Raw genomic sequence first — 27,451 nt, forward strand, 5'->3', positions numbered from 1 at the left:
GTGCTACTGTTGGTTAAATTGGTAACAGAACCGCACCACCATTCAAAAAAATCTAAACTTGAAGCCATCAAAGAAAGTGGAGACATACAACAGGCCTGGAATTTCTCTTTGCAACGGGGCCAAAGAATGCTTATTAATAGTCACTATTCCACCTTTTAAATACATACAGTACATGTCCTGTAATGTTCTGTGTATCTTGTTTAAGATGGCCCCATGTTTCTGCTCTTTCTGATGATCCACGTTTTGTTTTGCTATTACATAAACACTAGCTGAAGTGCAGGACCAAGATCTGACCTGAGGTCAGATTGGACGCAGAAGGTTTTCTGTGAATGATGCTCGATGTCGCATATTTGTCTTATGTTAGCTTTTACAATTACTTTATTCATTCATGTATTTTTAAAAGGTTGTATTTTTTACAGCCAAGTGAGACGACAATTTTACCTTAAAATAAATACAAAACACACCTGCATAAAGTTGCCTACCTCACTGCTCGGAGAGAATAAAGAGCATCAATCCCCCTCAGTGGTTACAAATGTATCTGAAGTCCCCCCCCCAATCCCCACGCACCACCCCTCCCCCCTCCTAAATAACAAACAGTCTCAAAGGTTAAGATGTGTGAAGGTTTCTTTTTGTTGCCATCACTTAATAAGTTCCGTTCCTTAAAGTGCTCACTAAAAAGTGAAATTTTCCAGTAAGGTAAGATTTTAAATTACCAACATATAAAATCTGAGGTTCTTTTGCTGAAAAAAACATGTTCATTAATTGAGGTGAAAGCTGTGATTTGCCTCGTGTTACAGTTCCGAGATTCCCAGTATAAATGACATATATTCAGTTATCCAAAGCATTATGATCTGATCAATTGATCAGAGGAAGCACAAACCAGAATAACAACCCATATGTCTCATCAGCACTTTATAAAACAAAGCCACAGAATATGACTTGACTTTCTAGACGGTCTCATAGGAGAGGGCTGGCAACATGAAGAGAGGCAACACAGAACAGAAACAGGAGAACGTTTTTTCTGGCTCATACCAAGGAAGCAGATTATCTGTACACAAAACGGACGGCAAATCTCACAACAACACAAAGCTGCCTCTGTCAAACAGTTGAGACTGGTGTAATTCAATTATTTTGTTCTGATAGCCCCAGATTCTTCAGATCTCAGTAAACGCTTTAGGAAATTGCATTACAGTATTCAGTGTGATGTCTATTGAAGCAATCCTGATGGTCATTTGGGTTAAATTGAATTTTGATAAAACCTGTTCCTCAATGATACTGCTATGCTCTGCTGAGGGTAAGTGAAGGATATCAGCTCCAGCAGCAATACCTCGATGACTCACTCACTCTCTCACACGCACACACTCACGCACTCACACACTCACACACACACACACACACACACACACACACACAGCTGAGCACTTAATGTCACATCTGTCCCAGCTCTGCTCCATTTGACTTGTTAATTACAATCAACCTCTATCAGAAATTTTTTCAGCGTACTTTTATGCTTCAACACAACTCATCAGTTGGCTATTTGCTCTTTGGTTTTCCCAGGGTCAATTTGGCAGTCAAAGGCGCAGATGTTCAGGGGTTATGTGCAGCACTGGCCTACATTTTTTTACACATTGGAAGCAGGACTTTGAACCGGTTCATGGAGCGAAAACGAAAACTGGAATCTTTTGGTATTTTGGCAGGAACAAAACCTAGCACTTTATATTTTTTAATGTTGCGGGACAGAATCGGAACAGAAAATAATTTTCATTCTTGAAAAAAATATTTGACCCTCACGTTTCACTTCCTGTCATTCACTGGACGCGGGATGAGAGCAGAGAGAAGTAGCGGCTCTAAGCAGCAAAGGAAAGTCTCCCAGTCACAATTTAATCATAACAGGTAAACACTGCAGTATGTCAATCTTTAAAATGTGTGATTTAGACATTAACTCATTGGCTGCAGTCATTTTCAGAGCAGTGTGTTCCCTTACTGCCAGTGCTTTGTAGCAATATTGAGCTATGGGAGAAGCACAATGAAGATCTGTTGTTCAGCAATAAATGACATGGCGGAAGTTATTCTTGTCTTATTTCATGTAGTGTCTAAGTAGGAGGCATAAGCCTTAACTACAGTGATATAAGTTGCATAAAGCAGAGGTGTAGTGCTGTGGTACTATTTACTGTAGGGTAGGGGCATATCTATAATTATAGTATATAAAGTAATTGCTTTAGTTGCCAATTTAAAAGTCCTTAAGTTACCGTATTTTGTGCACCATTTGGCTCAATGTACAAAGAGGCGCAGTGTAAATAACGGAGTTTATTTCTGTACTTTAACCAGACACACGGCGCACATTATTGTTCGGTGCATGCTTGCTAACGGAAGAAAAAAGGTGACTGTGGTTGAACTGTGTTGTACTACGTATTTAAATTTCAAAAAATACACTGACATTATTTTTTAAAGATGTTTTTATTTCTTTAGTTTTTGATAAATCTGTGCTAAATCCTTCGAAGTCCTCATCTTCGGTCTGCATTGAATAGCTCGGCAATGTCACTATCGCTGACCGTCTGGTTTACAGGTGGCTGTCCGGTAATGATGCCGGCTTTTGCGAAACATCGGTCAAAAGTCGAAGCTGATACGTTAGTCCAGGCATCCGCAATCCACGCACATATTGTGGGGGTGTAACTCGCGGTGTAACTCGCTCGCCACTGCCTCCCAGTCCTGGTAAACGTGTGTTCACCGTCTCATCCATCACTCCACGACGCACGCAGCTTAACTTTAAAGGCTGTTTACACCGATGTCCAGCGGTTGGAGTTCTTTCGTTAATCCTCCCAAGATGATGGCAAGCTCCGAATTCAGCCTCTTGACGTGGTTTTTTACAGAAGTGGTGGTATGGGCGTGCATGGAGTCACAGACCAAGAGAGAAGGCAAAGCGTGAAAAAAGCCACCTTTACGTGAACCGGAACAACAGCAGAACTGATAGCCTGGAGTTTACATGTTGCATCATAAGCGTCTCTTCGCTGACGCCATTGTCGTGGGTCTTTAGCCAAACAAATGTGGTTAACAGCATACCTGCGGTACAGTACCGTCATATACGGTATACAAGTACCTACCGGAGGTGTGCTGGACGTAGCCTCACGTCCTGTTCTCTAATTGGTCTATCGCTGCCGGCGTACGTAGTGACGTAATACGTCCTATGTCGGCGGACAATGGCCGAGCTGGCGGATCGCTGACTAAAGTCACACAAAACCATTTTTACAGATTTTGGAACTCAGTGTACACATAAAACGCTTAACGATAAAAGGCACAGCGTTGATTTTTGAGAAATTTTAAGGCTTTTAAGCACGTCTTATGGTGCCCAAATAGGGCACCTACATATTCATATTAACAAGGTACTTTATTAACGGGTTCAGGAACTTTATTTTTTTGTTGTAACCGGTTCAAGAATGAGAGTTTATGGAATGCAAAACCGGAAACTTTATAATTCCGTCTCTGTTCGGAATGAACCGATTGGCAAAAAATTCTGTTTCAAAGCCCTGCTTGGAAATAGACAATAATGAATTAATATACAATGTGAAATATATAATTCTACGATATCACTATTAAAGGAAAAAAAATAAATGAACTGATTAAGTTTGCATTAAATCCATCCATCAAACTCAATGTACCATTTATAACCTCTGCCTAGCAGGTGATGTTTCCACAGATGGGTAGGATTGTTCAGCCTAGGCACATATATGAGCTTTATATGAAGTGCCCATTGATTTTTGTTTATATCTTACTGACATATGACTGGCAGAGGTGATATTTTTCATTAGGTTTGTTTCCTGACACTTTTATCGAGCTGGCCTCTTGACAGAGGCAGTAATGGCATTCGGCCTGGACTGCATCACACTATGTCTGCCTATTCAAACCCTTCCTCTTTCGCTACAGTAGAAAGGAGGTATGCACATCGGCACTAACCAAATCCCTTCTTATCCCCCATTGGAGGCTGGATGCGACCACAGAGGTCAGCTGTCCTGATTGTCTGGACCCGCTGAGGGGAAAATAGGCCGGGTTAACCCCACGTGTCACAACTGGTCCTTGGAGTCAGTGGCAATCGGGTTAATGACTGGCCGGCTCTCATTCTCTCCATTGTGGCCCAGTGACAGACATGTAGACAAAACATTGTAAGGAGGGTCAGCAACATTCAGTGGCCTTTTCCCCAACATTCCTGATATGGACACTAATGAGTCCCAAAGGGAACAGGAGGTGCAGACGTTATTCATCTCAGCAAGGCACATTTTCCTACATAACTGACTGCTGCACGTCCAAAATTAATGCAACTGTGTTTTTTTTTTATGCAACTGAGTGACACTGTTGAATGACTCGGTGAAACAAACCCTGATGCTGTGATATGTGTCATAGTAAAAGCTATAGTGGTTTCATACCAGTCGCAAGTAAAGCTTTAAAAGTGACTTCCTTCGATTCAAAAGAGCTTTCAGCCATTTACATGAGGTAGAGGCTAACAACGCAAATCAAGAGGGTGGTGCTAACTTGTCCCGTCACAACCCAACCCGAACTTGGAACATCAAGGACATGGAGTAATAGCAAGTAATCTCACTTATTTTTTAATCGTTGGTCAGTGTGACAATGAGCATCCTCCTTCTTAAACTATGGCCCACATTTATGTCTGAAGATCAAAGATATTAAGCGGAGGAAAAACAATTATCTTTCAGATGTAAAAATAACTTACAGTTACATCTATAAGCCACCGCCATGGATTTAAAGTCATGTGTCTGCTGACCCCGCCTGGCATTTAATCCAGAAAAAGCGCAAAAGCTCATCGTTAAAAAGACTCATGACGGTTTAAGCTGGTCATATGAATTTGTTGTTATGACCAGTGAGACAGTCAATCAATCAATCAACCTTTATTTGTGTAACGCTTGATCACATCAGCAGACATTTCAAAGCACTTTAACAGACAGACAAACCCAACGCTTAGCAATATCTGATGTGTAGGTATAATGCAATGCGTCATTGCACATTCACCATCGGTACAGCAACAAACGGACTTCAAGACAGCTGTGATAAGCACAGAGCAAAGCGTAGTGCACATCACCCAGGGCTGCAGCTGCATTTGTCAGGTGGCTAATCTGTTTCTGAACCAGTCTCGCTGCATAATCCCACATCAATGACAGAGTCAGTCATCGAAGGAATCCAACCTTTGTTCTGCCCTTTGACCCCTCGTCCCAGCTTCTCCTCCGTCTTTCAGCAGCTCGGCTGTTTGTCACCAGAGGTTGAGGGGGTCCTCACCAGCAATGGTGTTATCAGCATTTGATTTCTGTCACTACACCATCTGCTCCATCCAGCAGCTTCCCCTCCAGCCATGACAATGCTTTTTCACTTGGAAGTATCTGGCATGACAGAAAGCCACTGGATGAGTGGCAAGAGGGGGAGGGATTAAAGACCACAATACATACAGCATGCAAGATTGGCATTAACCAATAGCATTCGCAAGTACTTCGGAGAAAAACCAGGTTCTGAAAAACCACAAGGCTACAATGCAGAAATCCTCTGGTAATGTGTCGTTAGATTGCAAGCATTACATCTGACCAACGTAACATCCATCAGCTTCTAACCTACATCTGTTTTAGGGCTTATCCACATCAGTACCATTGGATTAACATATATCTACTGGAAGCAAGTAAATAAACATGCCGAGTGCCACATTATGGCCCAGATCCACACAAAGTCCTCCAGAATCACACCACCAGCCATAGCGTCTTATTTGTGCAAATCCATAAAGAGTAAATATTGTGCTGTGAAGTCCTTCTGGTATCTTTTTGCATATGTCAGCACCTGAGCAAGCTGCTAAAACATACCGTCCCAATGCTGTTACACTAATTAGTGTCGTGCAGACAAAAATATTAAATGACCCTAGACAATCCAACATGCTGACCTTGGAGCAGCTGAAGTCACAAGATCATGTGGTAGCAATATTTTAGTATAGAAAGTGCCAGTCTTTGGTCTTTACCCTTTCTGGACATTGCTCAGTAAACCATCCACATCCATCACAAAGAGTGTGGGGCATGGGAGCGATTCATAAAAAAAACATCCACCCAGTGACAGCATCTGTGCTTTCCCTGATGAAGACGACGAGGGGCTTAAATCCTTCCAAAAATCCAGACTGCTATCAAAACAAAGGCTGTCAAAAAGACTGAGAGAAAATCTGGCTTTCACAAGAGAAGCAGGCAGCATGTGATCCGCTGTCTGTTGGCTGGTTGGATTTGAAGCAACAGGATTTGGATGGGAGCCTACTGTGACTCCTTGTTGGTCATCCAGCCGGTCAGCCGGCGCACAAAAGACCAGGTTTACTGATTCTAGTCACACATATTAATTGTGGGATCCGGGGTAGAGGAGGGCACAACATGGTTTATGCTATGCTACAATAAAGCAAAATGCATCACCAAATAAATGTGGTCTTTTCCCACAACTGCTCACCAAATAATGACTTGTCAGTTATCCAGTAGCAAAGCAGCCTGGGAAATGAGGTAAACAAGACGAGAAAACAGAAGGTGTTATCTGGAGCTCTGGGGGAGTGGTGCAACAAGAATCCTTAAATCAGCTACTGCTGTTAAGTAATTTCCAAAAACCCCAAAAAGCCCCCCAAACACTGTGTGTCATGGTAATATCTTTACAGGCAATTTCTTCTTCACAAGCGCAACGTAACAGCCGTAACTCTAGTGGGGCGTCACCAATCCCACTAGGCCAGAAGACATCCTAAACGCTGTGCAAAAAATAGCAACTGAATATGGCCCACAGGCATGTCACAGGAAGCCGTTCCTCTGCTAATCTTGACAGGTGCCATATTGTTGAGCTGAGCACACATTGTGCACATAACTTTATTTTGAAAGACATATCTATCCAGCTCAATTACCCATTGTCTAGTTAGTAATGCAGAAAGTTTTGTTAGAAACAGATGAGAACATATTTCTTCTCCAGGGCCCTCTTTGTGCCCTATTGATGGCAGAATGCAACAGATCTCTATTGACACCATGACTGAATGACTTTCCCTGGAACTATCATTATTGAGGGTGGTTGAATAGGTCTCCTTCGAAAACTGGGTACCCAGGCAGCCTCATTTTCATCTATATTAACCCTTGTGTGGTGTTCGTATTTTTTATTATTTAACCAGTGTTCATGGGTCTGGTGGACCCGTTGCATTTTTGGGTTTTTATTGCAACAAAATCTAATAACTTTATGCTAAAATACTCAACAAGTGTTTACTTCATCCCAATTACATGTGATATAAAAAGCAGATATGGTTAATATTTGACCTTTACCTTTGTTAGATCACATTTATGATTTTAAGTGCTACTCGGTTTTTTTATTTTTTAAGGACAATCATATCTTCAATCTATTTGGAAAAAGATCAATTCATCCTCTTCTGTAATGAAACACAAACTCTGAATTTCTAAGAGGAAATTCAACAAAATAAGAAACAAATGACACATTAAAGATTATAGAAGTTATGTATCAAGTGAAACATCCTGAAAGGCATGAATTCAACTGGAAATCACATCTACTGACAGAAATCTTTGTGTGATAACAGAAACAATCAAGAAATGATTGAAGTTTTTTTTTTGCATTTGCATTTGCACACAGTAACAGCAAATTATTCACACATCACTACAGATGTTTAAATAGTCTGTTTCAATTTTGCCTCCAGGATGATCAGAGCTATGTCAGCTGAAGTTTATCCAGCATTTTCTATATTTAAGGAAAATACGTATAGGTCAACTCATCAACATACTGGAGCCATCACAAAACACTCATGTGCCTACGAAGCAAACTAATCTTTGCCAGATATAAAGTGCTGTGGAGAATAGTGGTGTCTTATTGATTCTGACGCTCCAGGTCTTTTGGCTCGATCTGCTCACATGGGAGCTGTAAAGCAAGTAGCAGTGAAAATTAAACAATGGAAAACAACATTTACACTCACGAGCACCCAGTTGTTGTGTCTGTGTCAAATAAATGGGTTTATTTATTTATTTCTCTTTACTGGGGAGTTGTGGAGTCTAAACTTCCTGTAGGAAGACAGCAAAGGATGTGATGCTGAAAGGAAAACAGTTTTTCACTTCTTTACCCTTGCACCATTGGGGTGTACAGTACATTGATGGCTGAAAAGACCACATGAGCTGACAATAATAGAAGAAGATTGAATATACCGAGTACAAGCAGACCATCACATGTTATTAATGGGGAGTCACATATTAAGAGAAATAGTCCTTTGTCTGGACAAACTGCCAAGCTTCCACTGCTGCTTGGATAAGCAGACAATAAGGAAAAGAACTGTAGACCCTGTAATTTTATTTGACTAATATCTACACAAAATTTTAGAAACGTGCAAATCGATCTGGATTCCAATAAAAATTGAGTGTCTTCTACAGCCGACATAAGGGCATTATTAGTCATAACCAGTTGGACGACGGTGCTTTTATTGCCCCCTACCGCTAATATGGGGAACTCCATCCAGTTCAATAATATTCTTGTCCAAATCCTGTCCAATTACCCCCACCTTGCACGAGCGCACACGCATCACCACCACCAAAAACATGACGTCAACGTGCAAGACAATTAACAGAAATGTACTTTAAACATATATGTGGTATAAAATGGTTATCCTACAGGAATATGCATAGAATTTTAATATTCACCTTATATGCATTGAATTTGGACTGTAGCGGCGAATAAACAAAGAAATTCCACTCAGTTAACATTTCTCCACAACAACTGTGAGTCCAGTCAAAAGCACCGCAGCTCACACCAATCACTTGAATAGACACAAGTATGGGCTCTACAGACTACCGCTGAAACATTACAAACACTTCTAACATTCCTGCTCTTTCTCCTAAACGTGAAGTGGCCAAAATTAACTTTATTCTTTGTGCTCACTATCACGACCGATATGATAATGAGTTTCGACGCCTTTCGCTACTCTCAGTGTGAAGCGCTCCTGACTTTCCGACGTCGCCCTACTTTCTATTCTGTCTGTCTTGTCGGAGGGAGAAAAAGACGTTTAGGAATTACCTTCAAATGAGAGCGGAGTCCTACCCGTGTTGTCAGTTATCCTTAGAGACTAAAACCAGCGGAGGACACGGCGGTCCGCGTCACATCTCTCTCTGCCTCTACCTCTCACTGAAGTCGCTCACACCATGCAGCACCTACCTCTGTGACGACAACACTGGGTAACAGGCTCCGCCCACCGACGCCTGACCTTCTGGTAGCTCACACACGCTCCAAGAGCATCGATCACAACCTTTGTTGATTTATTATGGAAGCTAACAAATACTACAAAATACAGACGTGTAATCTAAACAGAGCGCCCTTTCTGTCATTCATCACAAGTTTATTTTAATCTACACGCTCAGTTAGCCCTACAGTGGCACCATCTAGTGAACTACAGGAAAAAATTCACTTAGGCCTTACACCAATAAAAAACAAACATCGTCACACTTTTTGCGCTGCGCTTGTAATTGTTGTCTTAAAGTTTGTATGCAGTTGTTCCTTCCTCGCATCTATTTTAAAAGGATTAAGGGATTCCGATTATTTTCATTCTTTAAATGTCTGAGCCGACTGAAACATCACGCGTGTTCAGTTTAATAGCAGTGTCACATTTGTTCAAATATATGAAAACGTCACCAATTCTATCGTTCTCATTCTTGTTTAAATCGGTGTAATGCCATAAAGACCCATAAAACGTCATTTCCCATGTATCCTCCATGAGCGTGTGACGCAAACAGCATGCGACAATGTTGTTTCCACAGCGCCAACAGAAGCTAACCGCTGGGGTAATAGGGATTAGCTAATGGGGATTCCTCTGTATTTTACTGTTGTTTTTAACGTCTCTTAAGATGTCTGGACATAAAAACAACGATAACATCGAGACTCTGTTCTCCTTTGAGCTCATGGTGGAATTCGTCAGAATCGAAGAAGAAAGTAAAGTTTCCGACGAGCTAGCTCTGGCGGTTCGACTGCTGGATTTTCCGACGCTGCTCATTTACCAGCCTCAGCGGAGCAGTGACGTCACGAAGCGCGGCAACCGTGGAGCATGCCAAACAGGAGAACATGTCTTTAACAGGGGCAAGTGTTGTTTTTTCAAAATGAACCTGAGGTCACTGCATTCCCAGCTGCTTAGCATCCCTCTGTACGTCATGCTGCTGGATGTGAAGGAGGAGATCCCTAAACTGGTTGGGACGTCACTCATCCCGCTCGGTGACGTCATGGACAGAATCAGGCAGGATGTGACAGAACATGGTACTGCTACTCCTTCATCACATGGCATTAGGGGATTTACTGTGTTGTCTAATGTCATGGGGGAGAGAATAGGATCGATTTCCCTAAGTTACAAACTGTTAAGTTTGGGAGCTGTTGTTCTGCCCCTGATCACAGACAGTAAAAGTACCAGACTTCATGGTGAACAACACGCACAAGCACAAGAAAGAGGTCTAGAGAAGAATGAATCTGCAGAACTTTTACATCTGGAATGTGAAAATGGCTTGTCAGTCATTCTTAACAAGTCCGATGTTAGAAGAAACAACCCAGACAGCACATCAAATGACAGTAACCTGACTCCGGACAATAAACCAGACAGTGATGTTTGTGGAGCCATGAAGCCAGAACACAAACCAAGAATTCGAATCCTTCAGACATCCCAAACTGAAAACAGTTTTGAAGAGGATTTTACAGTATTTTGTCCACCTCATCTCTTCTACAAGAATTCTTCTGAAGAGAATTCTAAAAAGGAAGAATGGGGTTGGAAGTCACTAAATCCAGACTCTGAGCCATTTATGTTAGATGACTCTGAGGAAGAGACGTCTGAAATGAACATTGGATGTGTAAATTCTTCCTTTATGAGCCAGAGTGTTAAACAGGATGTAACAAAAAAACAACAAACAAGTGGAGTGACTCCAAATGTCTTTGGTGTAGCTTTACAACGGTTGCCACTGCTGAATGCTCTTCTTGCAGAGTTGTCCCATTTAAGTGGGCAGAATCCGCAGCAGCCTTTATCTGTTCATCCTAATCTGTCTTGGATTTACAGGCCTGCATCCCCAGAGCCCTTGCTTGGGCTCAGGAACACAGCAGAAAAGACACAAAAAAGCCATGTGTCTCACCCACATTTAAAGCATATGCACCCCCACAGAAAGTGTTCAACACCAGTATTCAGACCTTCATCTGTAAAGAACACAGACAAACAAGATGAGGCTTTGATGAAGAGCACATCCCACAGGAAGAAGCTTGTGTATGGCACAACTAAAACATTCAATCTAAGACTAAAACTACTTTCATCTCGTGGAGCCAAACAGCGTGAATGCATTAAATTAATACAAGATAAGACACAGACAAATATGGTCAAAGGAAAGGAAATGACAAATAAAAAAATGTCCAACAAAAGAAAATTAGGATTAAATCACAGCATTGAAAATATTGAGAAAATGACACAAAGTGTCACAGTGGACTTGACACTGCAGGAAACGGTTACTCTACAACGAGAAAACCTGAATGAGAAAGTTCATGGTAAAGAAACTAGAAACCCTTTGAAAACGTCTGATTGTTGTTCCTTGTCTGAGAGAGACTGTAAAGTTACTCATGTTTCAAGTATAGATGTTGACGGTGTAGACAAACATGAAGACCAGAGTGAACATCGCAGAGCATCAAATCAGTCAGAACCTCAGTCTGACGGGTTGAGAGAAAAAATTCTGTCTTCAGGAATCAGCATATGCAACAACCCAAAATCTTCCTCATCAGATTCCGGTGAAGTAGACGAGAAGGAAGACTACACGGATGACTTTGACAGTTTGGACTCCAGCGATGGCGTCTCTCCAGACCCTGCCAGTAGCCCCAAGCTCTCCATATCACAGACCCCTAAGTCTCCTCTGCACCCAGACTTCAATTCTGACTCTGACATTTTGGAGAATAGACCAGTCCTCCCCCAACCATTCGAATCCTCCTTGTGGCCTGCCCTGGGGAGTACGTACATCATCCAAACTCCGACTGATGCCTCTACCCTGAGTTCATCCTCCAATGACGTTGACAGCAATAGATCAGCTTTCTCACAAGCCACACACTCCAGGAAACAATCAGACACAAGAGGAATGGGAAGGATCTTTGTTGCTGACAGTTTACCGTCATCACAAGGTCAAAACAGTGAGTCGACTAAGAGCAGCGGCTCAGGACAAAGATATTCAGAAAAACTGATGTGCTCATTTGAACCACAAGAGATAGAAGAACTGGACAATGAGCATGGACTGCTCGATTTCAAAAAGGAATATCAGCATATCTCTAAAATGGTAGCCCCAAAAACACCTGGTTACACTATATAAAGAAAATACTGTAGGTAGAGTTCAATCCATCCATTTGTCTTTAAGATGATATGTGTGAAGTAAAGCACATCAGAAGTCGTAATGTCCTCTACAAAACAGGCAAATATGTTTATAGTCTGAAGTTCTCCTAACAGTGATGATGTCAGACAGTGTTTTGAATAAAGACAATTGTTTTGTTGGAATGTGTTCATTTGTGATATGTCAGTGAATTTGTGCCAACTGGACATTTACATAAATTATTAGATAGATAGATAGATAGATAGATAGATAGATAGATACTTTAGACTTTATATTTGCACCCAGGTAATGTATTTGAGCAGTAAAACAGAATGTTTTACTCATGTTAAACTGATTTGGTGTGTTGTGTGACTGTTGTTTTAGGTGTGGCTTTCAGAGAAAACTCAGCAACAAATAACAGTGGTGGAAATGTTATGTATAGTGGCTCAAATATGGTAATTCTGTTGTAGGTTTATGTTGAGCAGTTTAATGGCACTACTGAGTCTGTAAAATATTTTAAGATCAGAATGAGCTCTTATGCGTTTTGTGTTATTTTTGTCTTTTTCTTAGTGAATAACAAGAAGCATTTAAAAAAATAATTAGCTGCATTAACGATGTGCAGTAGTTGAGAGGTTCAGACGTAAATAAACCTTTTGCGCATGCGTCAACTGGGTGTTGACGGACAAGCCGCGGAGCAGCGTACTGAGTTCAGAGAGGAAATGTTCAAACACGTCTTTCTGACGGGACCTCCAGGTAATACACTGGACCCAGCGTGTCCGAAGTCGTTGGAGTCGAAGTGGCTTCAAACCCACACTGATCAATCAGCTGTTTTACGTTTCAGTCCCAGTCAGTGATCGATAACGTCTGTTCTCGTGAAAGTTAGCATGTTTTAGCCAAAAGCTGTTCGACTCTAACAGCTTTTGGATAATCATTACCTGGATGACTGAGAACCTGCACAGACATCTAGCATGTTTTAGCTGTTTTTGGTTGTTGAAAGTAACTTTTAATGGACACCAGGTAAATGTGGTGTTTCAAGGATTCAAGATAGGATCGTTTTAAATAGTATTTGACATGTATTTAATCTTTATCAGTCAATGATTGTTTTTGAATGTAATCCTTCATGGTTGAAACCGAACCAGCTCCGACTTCTATTTGTGGTTTGGAGAAGTTTCACCTCTCATCCAGTTGTAACTGCCGAAGGATGTGGAAAATAAAACTTAGCTTGGTATTATTATTACTATTATTAGTTTGACGTATATGGGAGAAATGTCAAAGTGCCGTCAGACAGCCTAGGGTTAAGTGTGTCGGCCAATCTACTATTAAACAGCTGCAGGCAGCAACCAAATTAAACAAGTTCCACAACAGTTCCACTTGCTAAACAAATGTTTCTGAGCACAAAATGCTTCAGTTTCAACATGATTCAACCCCCTGAATATCATCCTCATAAGAGATATCCTGGAAAATCACACTGTTAAAACACTGGCAGCCTTCATAGACTTTGTTCTTCCTCTGCAACTATACTATTACTACATGTCTTAATAACACAATCCTTTCCATTGACGATAAAAAGTACAAGAAAAGTCAGCACCAGTAGCTAAAATGATGTAAATGAGACAAGGAAGTTTGTGATAGTGTTCTACGGATTGATAAAACAAAAGTAAAATTAGGACCTGTGCATCAGTGGTAGGTCAGGAGGAGGAAGGTTGAAAATGATGCTGAAAACAGTACGCTACCTACAGTCCAACATGGCAGGGGTTCAGTGCTGCTTTAGTGCTGTGTTGCTTCTTCTGACACTGGACAGCAGCTGAAGTTTGGATGTCATTGAATGTTTCACAAGGACAGTGATCCTAACCAAAGCTAGGTAATGTGGTGCTCACAGTTACCTGACATAAATCTCATATAAAACCCAGGATTTTTCCAGAATGGGAGGCTTTTGTTCTTGAAGAATAAGTGATTCCTCAGAAATGCCTCCAAAAGCTGTTGGCTGCAAATGCTTCGAATTTGCAGCTACAAGGTTACCTCAAAAGGCTGGAGCTGCTTGTCATTAAAGTGATGTAGAACATTGTAAATGTTTGTTTTTGCTTTACAATCTTATTTCAATTCCAGGAGTTGGGAAAACCACCCTGATTCAGAAGACCTGTGAAGCTTTGGTGTCATCTGGGGTGGGAGTGGAAGGGTTTTACACAGAGGAGGTCAGGGAAGGAGGCCGAAGAATCGGCTTTGATGTCGTCACATTGACGGGGGAGAGGGGCCACCTGTCCAGAATCAGGTCACCCATCCAAACCAAATGGCATCCTCTCTTACTGTGACAATTTTAGTAACAAAACACTGGTCTTATTCTGACTTCCAGAGGTGTTGCTGCTTCATCTCTTGGAAGACAGGAATACACAGTTGGGCAGTATGTGGTCGACTTACCTTCATTTGAAAATCTGGTGCTCCCCCTCTTCAGACATGTAAGACAGCAGCGCGTGCTTTTAAAAGTCATCAATAGATCACAGAAAGCAAAACATTTCCCTTCTCATCACTTAACAAATCATCAAAGCTTTGATTTCCCAAAACTGATGGAATAATTGGAAGCTTTCAAACACATAAATTCCATAGTGACATTTTTAGTGTTCATGGTGCCGTCTGGCTGTCACTGACCATGATTAATCCAGCACGTAAAGTGAGCCTGGAGTAACGCCTACAAAAATGCTGTGAAGGAAGTTGTGTATGCTTTGGTGGCACGTCCACTTTTCATCTCACTGAAAGCGTCTCTGTAATCACTGCTAGTGAGCCGCTGCATTTATCATGTAAACCCTGTCATAGGATTTATTCAGCAGGGAGTTATATCTGTGAAACAAACTGGCTTCCTTCTGTTTTCCATAGTCATAAATAATAACAAGCATTTATTTGTGCACGAGTTGACGGCGCTAGCTTCATGCTAACCATCCATCTCCTCCAGGCAGGGTCAGAGGACAGCAGGAAGGTGTTTGTCATAGACGAGATTGGTAAAATGGAGCTCTTTAGCCAGTCGTTCATCAGATCAGTGAAAAAGAATTTGGACAGCTCCATCTGCACCATCCTGGGAACCATCCCTGTCCCTAAGGGAAAACCACTGGGTCTGGTGGAAGAGGTGCGGAGCAGGAGCGACGTCAAAGTCTTCACTGTGAGTGCTCACACCCTGTGGGAAAAAATTTATATTTAGGTCAATTTAGGAGCATTTAATTCCCACGTTAGCTGTAGAACAGTATTTACCCGTTGCTTAATTTCATCTGTGAGTCGGCTGGCTCGCTACCGCAGTGCCCTGCATTATCCCTCTGCTATAGCAGGATTAACTCTAAATCATGCGTGACTGATTCAACAACAAAGGGTGGTCTCAAATGTCAAAATTATTTATCGCAGAGAACTCATGGGTATTGTCATGCAAAGTAGTTTCTGCATCCGGGTATCAAACACGGATCCGAAGCAGCATAAATATTTTTGGGTAATAGAAATAAGATTTGTCATTTTACGTTTGAGACAGTAGGTCAGAGATGAGGCGCTTACGTGTGAGCAATAACCCTGAAGTGGAGGCTTTTATTGTCTGAGGTGTAGCTTGTTTATGCTCATCTGGAGGATAAAATGGATTGCATGTCCAATTATAGCTTGTTTACATTATTGTTCTAGTGGATTTTTTTTTTCATTTCATTCCCCACTCAGGTGTCAAAGGAAAACAGGAATACAATCCTACAGGAAATTTTATCAGCGCTGAAAACCTGCCAGAAACCAACAAACTGATCTGAAGATTGAGAGCCACAAAGAGGATCACAATCCTTCTGTTTTGCATTCACAAATATTTTATTTGTGTCATATACACAAACAGCACAAGACTGATAAGTGGATCCAGGTAGATTCTGTGGCAGAGTTGAGACTGAATCTGAAGGCCACACAGGTCTTTGTTGCTGGAGGAGTTACTGTGTCACATGCATGTATTTATGTACATTTTTTTTCCAGCTTTAAAATGGATTGCATGCTGAATAATTGATTTGTGAGATGGAACACAGTGGTGGAATAGTTGAGTTAGTGTAAATGTCTTGCAAACCTAGACTCCTTCAAACAGCCGTGTTTGATGTTTTGTTCTGTAGGTACTCCAACAGGCGTCTCTCTTTTATTACCGTAAAGCATCGGTGTGCTCACAAGTGTTAAGAAGGATCAAACAGAGCGTTGAACCTGTTTATTCATTTAGTTTTTTGCTATGTGAGCCTCTATTGTGTTCATCTCAACAACCTGAGGATGTGCCATTGAAAACCAATCAATATTTAACGGTGCATCTATGTCCAATCCCCTCATGGTTTATTCATCTTCCTGAATGAAGACAATAATTGAAAAATAAATGTTTTTTGTCTCTTACAGCATGACTGTTTTTCACTGCCATTCATATCTTATGAGATTGGAAATTGTTCATCTGCAGGGGGGTTGCATGTGTTTTCAGACTGATTTCTTTGTTGCAATTTCATTTTCATATTCACCAGAGCAAAATGAATGTGATTTACTTTGTTTTCAGGGACTTAATGCTTCATCTTCGGAGATAATGGAATTTGTCTCCCTTGCTCTCTGTATGTATTTGTTGTTTGTGTGTGTGTCTGTGCACGTGTGTGTGTGTGTACAGTCACATTATATAAAAGGATACATAGTAAGATATCATAATTTTAGGCATCTGAGTCCATATATGATGGATTTATTCCCATTTTGCATCTCCAAAGAGACTCAGGAGAGGTTTACAGCTGCAGGAAGAGACGTGTTGTCAACCCTGATACAAGAGTAACGTGGAGCCGTCAACAAATGGGTGCAAATTATTTCAAAAGAGGTTGCATGATTAAATATACGGGTATAAGGAATCTGTGAGATGGAGAGCAAAAGCAACTCAAAAAACATTCAACATATACAAATTTGTCCCATAGTTCAATGCAAAAACCCGCTGAGTGGATTTTCACTGACTGTGAGCTTCAGAATTGGCAGTTCTGTGGAAAAGTTATCTGTTTCAATAATTAAGTATTTTCAGGTTATTTCAAAGTGAAAATGAATAGAAAACTTTTTTTAAAAATCTTGATAACTTATGTAACCTGTCTGGCTGGCTGCAGTCGGAGCTGCCGACTGTGATCAGCATCAGACGCGCTGCTGTGTTAGCGTCTGTTTTGTGTCCAGAGCTGAAGAACCTCTGGATCAGCTAGCAGACAGCCACTGAATCAAATTCAAAGGCAGCATCACAATGGTGACATTCTGGAGATGTGCGTGTATATATATATATATATATATATATATATATATATATATATATATTAGTTATCCAGATAAAGGCGACAATAAAACTAAAATCAATTAGGGGTTGAGAGGTAAAAAGCTACAGAAACATATAAAGGGTTAAATAAGGTCATTGATAAACACTATAATAAAAACTTCAAACAATGATGGATAAATACCGTTGGTGTAGGGATACTTGAAATCAATAGGGGTATAGGAAGGTGCATGTGTCTGAACAATGACAATTGATTACCAATATTGTGTAGTAATTGCTCCACATCACCTCAAATAGTCATTTTTTGGGGGGGTTTTTGCAGAAGAGAAATGTTTCACATGCAAGAAAATGTTAATATCTGTATTTTATAACATTGTATGGAGATATTAGCATTATTCCGGCTCCTTCACATTATAAACGGCATTCATTTGTAACCATTGTGCGACCATTTGACTACACTGTAGGGAGCTTAATGTATGGATGCGCCCTCAGCAGGTTGAGTGCTGTGTGAAGAGCCATACAGAATAGCTTTATCGAGTATGAAATGAATTAATATCCATACCGCTAAGAAGCATTCGCACCATATCTGCAGGACAGATGTCCATGTGGCACCACGTACCCTTTATCCACCCTTGCAGAAAAGCAAGGCGCTTACCAACAATCTGGGACAAAAGAGTGCTGAATGGTGGCGAGTGGGGAGGGGGTGGATAGTGGTGGAGTTGGGGCTTAGATGAGGACATCTCTCTCCAGTTATTGCTCTTTGTGATACCAGCCCAGGAGGCACAATGACAGCTGCAGAGGGCAGACGTATTATGACATATTGTCAGAGAAGCTCTCGGCCAAAATGCCAAACACAGCAGATGAAAATCTGACATAGCGTTCAAAGACAAAGTGGGAAATACACAAAGCACTGCTCCAGTGCTCCCAAAGTCGGACTTCAAATTCGCTGTTTATTTCCCAAGGTGACTGCGTGAGTTATTGAAAAATTTGGATCTCAGGCTTCTCAGCGCATTTGATTTGTCGGTGTAGTCTGCTCATTGTTAAGTCTCAGCAATGCCCCGTAAATCAGGTCAATGTACTACTATATGCTCTCACTATAGTGTGCCTGCCCCAAAGGCATTGTAAATTGAGATATAATCCCAGAAACCTATAATTGATCTTTAATTTCCATTGCTGTGCTAATGGGCATAACTAAGGTCTGCTGATATTGACAGGTGGGCAGTTAATGTCAAATGGGGCCTGAAGGCTACGGAAATGAAGCCATTTGATCCTGCTTGCCCACCACCAATGATTTCTAAACCACTCGACCCATTACATCACTTTTATGGCTCCCTGGGGTTGCTGGAGGCAGACAGTGTTGGGTTTCAAAGCCACAAGCACATCCCTCCAGAAGCCCACCTCCTGAAACTGGTTCAAAGCTCCAAACACAAAAATGAAAAAGAAAAAAAAAAGGAAAAGTCTCATTTCAACACACGCCTCACATCATTTATTATCTTCCAAAACCACAGACATCTTAACTTATTTTGGTTTAAAAGCTGAACTGTATGATGAAAGGCATTTTTCTTGTGGAGATCTGTGCAGTTTAAAGAGTAATGTGTCCTTCCAGAGGCAAAATGACCATTTGTCATTAACAGTAGGGGAGGGTTTGCAGCCTGAGGACATCCCTCTCCTGTTACACCGCTGCCATGGGTTCTTGTGATCCTGGGATCTCTTCCAACAACTGTGGTAAATCCTATGAGTCATTCCTCTCCTGTAGCTGCACAACAAAACCCGGACTTCACCTCACCCTCGGGTGGGATATGTCATCTTGTCTGTTAACGGTGGTTGAGAAAGGGGAAACGCAGCAACCTACGCATGGAGGAGTGTGTGAGTGTTGTTTTTAGCGGTGCACATATCTATTGCCACATCATATAATCCCACAGTCCATGAGGAAGCCTCCACACCATGTTGGCAAACTTGTAGAGCAAATGCATCGTTAATGTCCCTGCTGACGGCTTAAAAGCTTCAGCAGGGATGTAAACTATGGAAGCCTCCACAACATGTTGGCAAACATGTAGCACAAATGCATCGTTTACATCCCTGCTGAAGGCTTGAAACTTCCAGCTCTGAAGGGAAACAGTGGGAACTGTCAGCTGAGGATATGGAGGTCAGAGAGCACAGAGAGGACACAAAGATGGTGATCAATCGATTGGCTGTATCTGCATCTCTCTGGGTCACAAAGGATGGGCTTCTCATTCCAAAGTTTAGATGGAGGAAAAACACACAAATCAGTCTTTATTAGGTGGAAAAACCCTGACTGTAGTTCGCGTATGTGCAACCTACAGTATGTGAATTCACCAATCATGTCCTGTTTGTCTTTTCAGATGAATTTTTCTTACCCAAAATAAGCGGAATCGTGACTTATGAGTTTTGAATACAAACTGAACAATTGTTGTTTATATTTTACAACACAGTGTGAGGCTGAATCATGGAAATCAGCTCTTCAGCCCCCCTCATCTGTAATGCCTTGTTTGCTACTCGTTTCAGACGAGTAGCAAACAAGGCAAGTGTAAGTAATACCGTAGATCAAAGCTAGCACTTATATTTATAGTCTTACTAATGCCCCTGACCTATGAAAGTAGGTCAGGGTCAAATTTTGAATTCAGGGGTGTCACGAAATGTTTCAGTCTCTGACTGCCTTGTTACATCCCGCTTCAAAGTGGTGATGTATTGTAGTTGTCTGTGTTTGTTTGTTCGTCCATTAGTATGTCCACCAAATATCTTCACAACTGTTGGAGATAGAAAAATAAAACAAAAAGCACATTACTTTGGGGATGAAAATGGGATGAAAATGAGATGACCTTGACCTTGAGAAAAGTAGTTCAAGGTCAAATTGCAACTTTTGCGCACTCAGGAACCAGATAAGATAGAAAGATGAGGGAGAAGGCCAGTGTGAGTAAGACCATAGATCAAAGCTAGTGGTTTGATCTACCTATGCACTTTGATCTATGGTGATAGCTAGTGCATTGGTTTGCCTTACCCTGAAAATACACTGGTCTGGGTAAAGGTACTCTGACCTACCCTGAAAGTAGGTCAGGGTAAATCGTGGGATGTTGAAGTCTCTGACTGCCTTGTTACATCCTGCAAATTTTGAATTCAGGGGTGTCGTGGGATTTTGCAATATCTGACTGCATTGGTTCTTGTTTCCTATTGCATGCTTTGCATTCATTAATGCACTTCATGTTCTGAGTTCATAAAAAACTTGTTCTGTAAATAGATACTTTACGATTGTGATCAAAACCATTGAATCTCAATTCTGAGGTTGTTCTGTAAACATTCAAATACTTAAGAATATCCATGTTTTACATTCATAAAAAACTTCTTCTGTAAATAGTTCTCTTACTTTTGTGATCAAAAACATTGATTTGAATCTCAATTTTGAGGCTGTTCCGGAAATAGTTTTAAAATAAACAATAAATATAGCAACTTCTGATCAATCTATATCAATTTCAGACTTAAAACAAGGCAGTCAGAGACTGCAACATCCAGCAACACCCCTGAATTCAAAACTTTACCCTGACCTACTTTCATAATGGTCGCAACAATGAATTCTATATTGTACTATCGAGTATGACATTGACCTAGTTTTGCAAAGGTGAAGGTCAGTCAGTCAGTCATTTTCAGATTACCACCGCTGTATCCACCGCAGCGGGTCACGGGGAGCCGGAGCCTATCTCGGCGGCATAGGGCGTGAGGCGGGGGACACTCCGGGCATGACGCTAGTGCACCGCGGAGCCACACACAAGGACATACAACCATGCATACACACACTCATTCCTACGGGTAATTTGGAATGGCCAATCAACCTGAACGCATGCGTTTGGAGGTGGGAGGAAGCCGGAGAACCCGGACAGAACCCACGCAGACACGGGGAGAGCATGCAAACTCCGCACAGAGCAGGACTCAAACCCGGGTCCGCCGTGTTGTGAGGCGGCAGCGCTACCCACTGCGCCACCGTGCCGCCAAGATGAAGGTCATCATAACATTTTTGTTCCTATGGCTTCCTGAAAATGTTGCTTTTTTTGTGATTATGTCTCATCAGGTTTCAGAGATGTATACCTAAAAAGGTATAAAAGTGAAAATTTGACCTTGACCTAGTTTTTTAAGGTCAAGGTTATGATTTAATTTTCATCCCCTTGCCTCCTCTGGAACTGTTATGAAGATGGACTAACAGACAGACGTGTGAACACACAAACATTAACAGTTACAATACATCACCCTTCGCTGTATTTAATAATGTACAGATATAAGCCCCACCCATTTCCAGTCAAACCACACCCAGTTCCGGTTTAAGCCTTGCCCTTTCCGAGTACGGATACAGATAATTTAGATGGTTGAACAGATACAGATACAGATAGTGGTGTACTCGCTCATCCCTAGTAATGATTCACAGATTCCTGACCTGTCTTGATCAATACCTCCACTGGATGCTTCTGACTATAGTTTCCACCACTAATACAGACCTTTGTGAGCCGTTTCCATTCCATGTGTACGTATGTTCATACTCAGCATGCACTGGAACCTGCCAGGGCTGTTTGAGCTGAAACGTGGTGCAGTGGTGCCGAAAAGCTTTTTTTCCTCTGTGTTTTCTGTTTTTGTTTTTTTATTTTATATGTGAGATGATATTTCACACTATAATGCCACGTTTGTGAGTGTGAGCTGAAGGTCTGCTGTATCATACATATACTGTATATTATTCCATCCACTATCCTGACATTTCACTTGCTGCTCACTGTTGACACGTCAACAGCTAGAGTACATCTTTACCTGTCTTTGGTGCTTCATCTCCTGAGATTTACATCAATTATGCCTTTAATCAAGTCAAATAATTCAACTGGTTTTAAACTTTATAAATACTAGTTCATCTGTAATTCTCTTTCAGTCCTGCTGATGCTTCATTGACTTAATAAAAGGTTGTATTCAAAGTTCAGAATTCAGCTCCACATTAAATGTTAAATTAAAGAATTTAAATGCTTTTAACAGCAATGATTTAGTCAGTGGAGTGGATAACTCCACCATGGCTGAACAACCCCAAATGCATGGCTTCATCCATCCTTCAAAAAGTCTTGAGGAAATCTTCTCTGTAATTTTTGTCTAATCAAGACAAAAGGGTTCAGCGTCTGTCCTATTATATCGTTCTACAGTAATATGTAACAGAATCTTTCCTGGGCCATTCTCCATTCTTCTGTTAAATTTTGAGGAAATATATTTCATACACTTCATGTATAAGGATGATCCTATTGACAAACAAAGAAACAAATGTGGTGGAAAGTTTTTAATAAAATAATATAATAATGTAATAAAATAATATCATCTAAGTGAACCAAAAATCTGGATTGTTGTGTCTGTCATATTATTCAGCTCTTGTGAAGGTGGCCCCAGGATGTCTCAAGGTCATGAAGACGCTGCATGAAAATAATTCCTGTTAGACCATATTTGGAAATGCTTGCATGACTGTGGGTATCCTTGAAGAAGTTAGACACTGACAGAAGCAGCTAGCCAGATCATTTCATACACTGTACCTGAAATTAGAATGTATGTTTCTGCACAGGGTCATCCAGAGAATGTCTGCAGCAGATCCTCACAGGGTTCGCATGACTAATTATATTATGTCATCAAATAGTTTTGTGAAACTGTCGACTTGATATTTTTGGTAATGTCTGGAGGTCATGACGTACCAACTGAGAGCTCATAAAGAACTGGTTGAAAGCAGATGGGCCGAGGTCAATACTTCCCCCTAGTCACACCTTTAGAGTATAAAAAGAGATGTGATTCATTATTTTAGTTTGTATTTGAAGTTTTCATCTACCCAGAGTACTCTGCAACAACACACAGGAGGAATTTTTCATCGTCCCAAGAGCTCTCATCATGCTTAGATAAGTATTTGTTAAACTTGTCTGTTTGTTGAACCTGTCTGTCTGTCAATATCATTGATGATATTATTGGACTCATACTCAACCTATTGATGATATTATTGTACTGCTACTCAACCTAAACATGATTTGAATTGACAAATAAATATCTTGTATTTTACACTGTCTCCTGTCCTTAAGAAAAACGAAACCCCCACCACACAAACAACTCTACTGACATGATTTGCTCATCATGCTGTTACCAGTCATAGTTTGTAGCATTGTTTGGCTGCAAGGGTTTCAGAAAATTAAATATAGTCCCATAAACATATAAATGGTTGTCAGTTTCTCTCTGTGTCTATTCTGGCTTCCTAGTTTTATAAAATCATACTGGTTTGTTTTCAACGATTTTATGCAGTGAGATCCACCTTTAAACTGTGTTCAGCTGTTACACCTTGGAGCTTTAGTTACTCATCAACCCTCCAGATTGTAGGTTTATAAAGCATCAATGTCATCCTGACTGACTTAACAACAAAATGATTTCACAAAATTAACTAAAATTTTTAAAGATTATTCACTGGAATGTTGGTACCAGGATACGATGTCTAATCAATTGTTATACATGATTGATTACGACTATTGACTTTGACTTTCATTTCTAAATGGTGAAAACAAAATTGCTGGAGGGTATGAAGACAATGTCACAGAGGGGTTGAATATTGAATCTTACACCAAGTTAAACTGATAAATCAGCAGCCCTGTAGCTGATCCGACCCTCGGAGACCTTGGAGAAAATGGGCAACTGTTTTGTGATGCTAAACTCCTCGTGTGGTTCATTATGCAGCTGTGATGTCTGCAGAGAATGCTGGTTTTCTGATAAATGTAATACTGATAATGGGTTTGTTTGAATCTCCCTCTGAATAGGCAGGAGTTTAATATGCAAAAAAATAAGGCTAATGATGTGAAGATGTTCCTCGCGTGTCGTGGCCTTTAATCTCTCTCGATTCACCTAATCCCTTTTCTGTTCAAAGCCTCCAGTAACAATGGCAAAGCCTGAATAACAGACATTTTCAGTTCAGCCGTATTAAAAATAAATATCTTCATCCATGGATCACTGCTGAAGCAAATCATTGCTTTCTGATCTTTTATTCTGGATAGTCTTGGCTACAATAGGTATTCAGTAATTGTTACTACCAGACAGCTGGAGCAGTATCAAACTGCTGACTTCCCCAGAAGTAGTATAAGTTAGTTTAGCATGTTGTTTTGCTGCACCACTTAGTGTGTATATTTGTGAATGATATGGTGCCTTAAATGTCACGAGCAGATTATTGCTAATACCTTGTCATCAGGATTATTCTTTAAACTGATTCTCTATTTAACAGACAGGCTTCCGTATATGGCGAATACACCACAACAACCCAACAACACAGAAACAAAACAAAGTAATGTTGATCAAATCTACAATGACACAGTCTGCAAACACACACACACGCACACACATATCTACACTTCCAATCGCTCAATAATAAATGGAAAAAGGAATACACTCAAAAGAAACTCTTGTATAAGGACTCAACATCTCATTTCTGTCAAACACATCACAAAATAAAGAGGTGGGAGCTTGTCCAATTATAAATACACTCAGTAGTAGCTTTGTAACAAACATGTGCACTGCACACTAGAAGCTGTTTATAAAACCCTTGATCAAATGTCCTTCTTCCCAAAGAACTTTTTGAAAACGGACTTGTTCCGTCGCCGTGGCAGGCTGGCGTAGCTTCTCAAACCCTCGTCCTGATGGGGGCTCTGCTGCCATCTGGACGAAGCCAGCAGCGGCGGGTTGTACGTCCCGCTCCGAGGTGGACCTTCTGATGATGGGTCTCCAACTACTAGAGTCACGCTGTAGTTGGAGCTGGTTTCCAGGCCCCTCCTCCCAGGGGTGTGCAGCATAGGTTTGATCTTCTGGAAAGTTGCTGAGAGAAAATAATATAGAGAACATTTGTGGACAAAAACTTATCTGCTTACAAATCATGGCAGACATTACAGATTATTTAGGTTAATAACTTAAAAAGTTACCTGATGTGAAGGAGTGGGAGCGATGCTTGTTGCTGAGCTCCTCCTGACTACTTGACACATGGGGGTGTGGGGAGGGGGACGCGTTGTCTCTGTATGCCCCAGAAAGTCTGTTAGTCATTGTCTGATTTAAACGTCCTTCACCATCATCATCTAGAGAAGGACAAAAAGGAATAGTGAGCAACAGAAGAGCAACATCTACTCCTGTAACATGTGACTATGGTTAATGTCTAGACACAAGACAATAGCTCCCCCTAGTGGTGTATTATGCACAGACGTTCCCTTCGCCCTCAGAAATCACAGATAAATATGAAACTAAAAGGAACGAGGAATTGCTCAAAGGGCGAGGATCAAACAAATACAATTATTAGGGGGGAAAAAATCTAATAAAACCTATGACAGTCGCAGAAGAATGCATTATCTTGCTGTTGGTGGCTCACTGGAGATATTTAGATTCTTCACAGGTACTTAAGCTTTTTTCTTCGTTTTGGGTCTCTTACCACAGAAACCTCCATCAGAGGATGAGACAGGCTCATCTATACTTAGATGGCTCTGTGGTGTGTGGCTGAACCCTTTGGTGAAGACAGAAATCTCTTTGCTTTGGGTGGTGCCCAGTGGTTTGTGCCTAGGGAATGTTGAGGTAACATCTTTTTGGAAAGAACAGCAACATTTGGCAAGACCATGACAATCAGAGCAGGAGGAGGGCATCCTAAATGTGGGAGGGAAACACCGTTAAGGTACAGAAGGGATCACAAGGGTTGGGAAATGACAAGCTCGTGTATATAAAGTCATATCTTACAAGGAAATGAGAAAGTCTTGATGAGCTGGAGCTCCTGATAGTGAAGATGTACAATCACTCTGGCCTTTAGCAAATTAAAAAAATAATCTTTATTCAGTTTCATACCAGCTCAGGAATGCTACACATCAGGTTTCAAAACAAAATTTCTACCTGTGTTGCCTTGAATTTTGATCATCCATTTCTTCATCATGAAACATGACGAGGCACTAAATAGATATTCTGATCCATCACGGAGCCTTAGGGCAAGAGTAGACAAGAGATAAAACCACCAGCCAGAATGCTCAAACACGTCAACTTCTTATTATGCTTCAGATATTTTTTGAATCTGAAAAGTACATTGAACTTTTTTTCTCTTTTGACATGTTTTCATCTAACATGTGTCCCAACAGTTGATGACTGTGTATTTCATGAATAGTCTTCATAATTACGATTATGATTCATTTCCCCGAGTTTGATACCTGGAGTCTTATAAGAGGACCTACCCTCACTATGGTCTCATTACAACCTACAAACATTTCCTCTGTCTTTTTTTTTGTCACTGTTATAAATCATCTTTTCATACCCCTCCATTAATTGTAATTTTAAGCAAGTCAGTTTCCTCTAGTGGTTGTTGACGTCCTACCGTAGTCGAAAGCAGTTGGGTTTTTTGGTGTATTCTGGTGCAGGCAAACACTCGGCTCCCATGAGATTCAGTGGCAGGCCGCAAGCAGAGCTCTGCACCACAACAATGATTGATCAACACTGACTTTATTATCAGTTGAGGCATTCATCAGATCTGCCATCCTGGGTTCTGCATTGTAGCTCTGCTGATTGCTTACCCTCAGCGTATCCTTTCTGTCCATATAGAAGCACATGGTGTGTCTGTATAGGACAGTGTGGTAGGAGTTCCAGCTTCTGGAGGCTGCCTGTGAAAATAAGATAAGAGTATGTGCTGCTGACTGGGTTTTGCGTTTGCTGACCAGGCTGGTGTTGAGAATGGAGCCTTTCTTACTTTCTTCCCTCCCAGCTGCAGCTTGTGCTTCCTCTCAAGCATTCCCTCCATCATCTGCAGCTCAGGCTTTCCACTCTGAGAGGGCTTAAACGA

The 27,451-nt window shown here is 41.0% G+C and overlaps 4 protein-coding genes across 17 annotated transcripts in view; 2 read left to right on the forward strand and 2 right to left on the reverse strand.

Annotated features, from left to right (window-relative positions):
* sipa1l2 (signal induced proliferation associated 1 like 2) overlaps nucleotides 1-9,201 on the reverse strand; it is a 119,589-nt gene extending 110,388 nt beyond the window's left edge. For all 8 annotated transcript variants that reach the window (XR_011037251.1, XM_068326544.1, XM_068326537.1 and 5 more), the window contains exon 1: nucleotides 9,061-9,201. The gene's annotated coding sequence lies outside the window, so the exon portion shown is untranslated. The remainder of the gene's footprint in view (nucleotides 1-9,060) is intronic.
* Nucleotides 9,202-9,809: 608 nt separating this feature from the next.
* On the forward strand, nucleotides 9,810-12,514 carry map10 (microtubule associated protein 10). The gene has a single exon (XM_068327797.1). The coding sequence runs from the start codon at nucleotides 9,885-9,887 to the stop codon at nucleotides 12,351-12,353; it is 2,469 nt and encodes an 822-aa protein (XP_068183898.1). The 5' UTR covers nucleotides 9,810-9,884; the 3' UTR covers nucleotides 12,354-12,514.
* A 499-nt stretch (nucleotides 12,515-13,013) lies between these two features.
* On the forward strand, nucleotides 13,014-16,721 carry ntpcr (nucleoside-triphosphatase, cancer-related). The gene is made up of 5 exons (XM_068327546.1): nucleotides 13,014-13,103; nucleotides 14,457-14,619; nucleotides 14,701-14,803; nucleotides 15,295-15,498; nucleotides 16,032-16,721. The coding sequence occupies exons 1-5, from the start codon at nucleotides 13,070-13,072 to the stop codon at nucleotides 16,107-16,109; spliced, it is 582 nt and encodes a 193-aa protein (XP_068183647.1). The 5' UTR covers nucleotides 13,014-13,069; the 3' UTR covers nucleotides 16,110-16,721.
* Nucleotides 16,722-22,908: 6,187 nt separating this feature from the next.
* LOC137603938 (spectrin beta chain, non-erythrocytic 1) overlaps nucleotides 22,909-27,451 on the reverse strand; it is a 36,534-nt gene continuing 31,991 nt past the window's right edge. For all 7 annotated transcript variants that reach the window (XM_068327810.1, XM_068327814.1, XM_068327813.1 and 4 more), the window contains 8 exons: nucleotides 27,359-27,442; nucleotides 27,186-27,272; nucleotides 26,990-27,081; nucleotides 26,518-26,603; nucleotides 26,368-26,431; nucleotides 26,069-26,277; nucleotides 25,572-25,721; nucleotides 22,909-25,468 (listed from right to left, as the gene is read on the reverse strand). In XM_068327810.1, coding sequence (XP_068183911.1) covers nucleotides 25,203-25,468; nucleotides 25,572-25,721; nucleotides 26,069-26,277; nucleotides 26,368-26,431; nucleotides 26,518-26,603; nucleotides 26,990-27,081; nucleotides 27,186-27,272; nucleotides 27,359-27,442 — 1,038 coding nt within the window. In that variant the 3' untranslated portion in view covers nucleotides 22,909-25,202. The remainder of the gene's footprint in view (nucleotides 25,469-25,571; nucleotides 25,722-26,068; nucleotides 26,278-26,367; nucleotides 26,432-26,517; nucleotides 26,604-26,989; nucleotides 27,082-27,185; nucleotides 27,273-27,358; nucleotides 27,443-27,451) is intronic.

This window comes from Antennarius striatus, chromosome 11, assembly GCF_040054535.1.
Source record: "Antennarius striatus isolate MH-2024 chromosome 11, ASM4005453v1, whole genome shotgun sequence".
In the NCBI taxonomy this organism is placed as follows: domain Eukaryota; kingdom Metazoa; phylum Chordata; class Actinopteri; order Lophiiformes; family Antennariidae; genus Antennarius; species Antennarius striatus.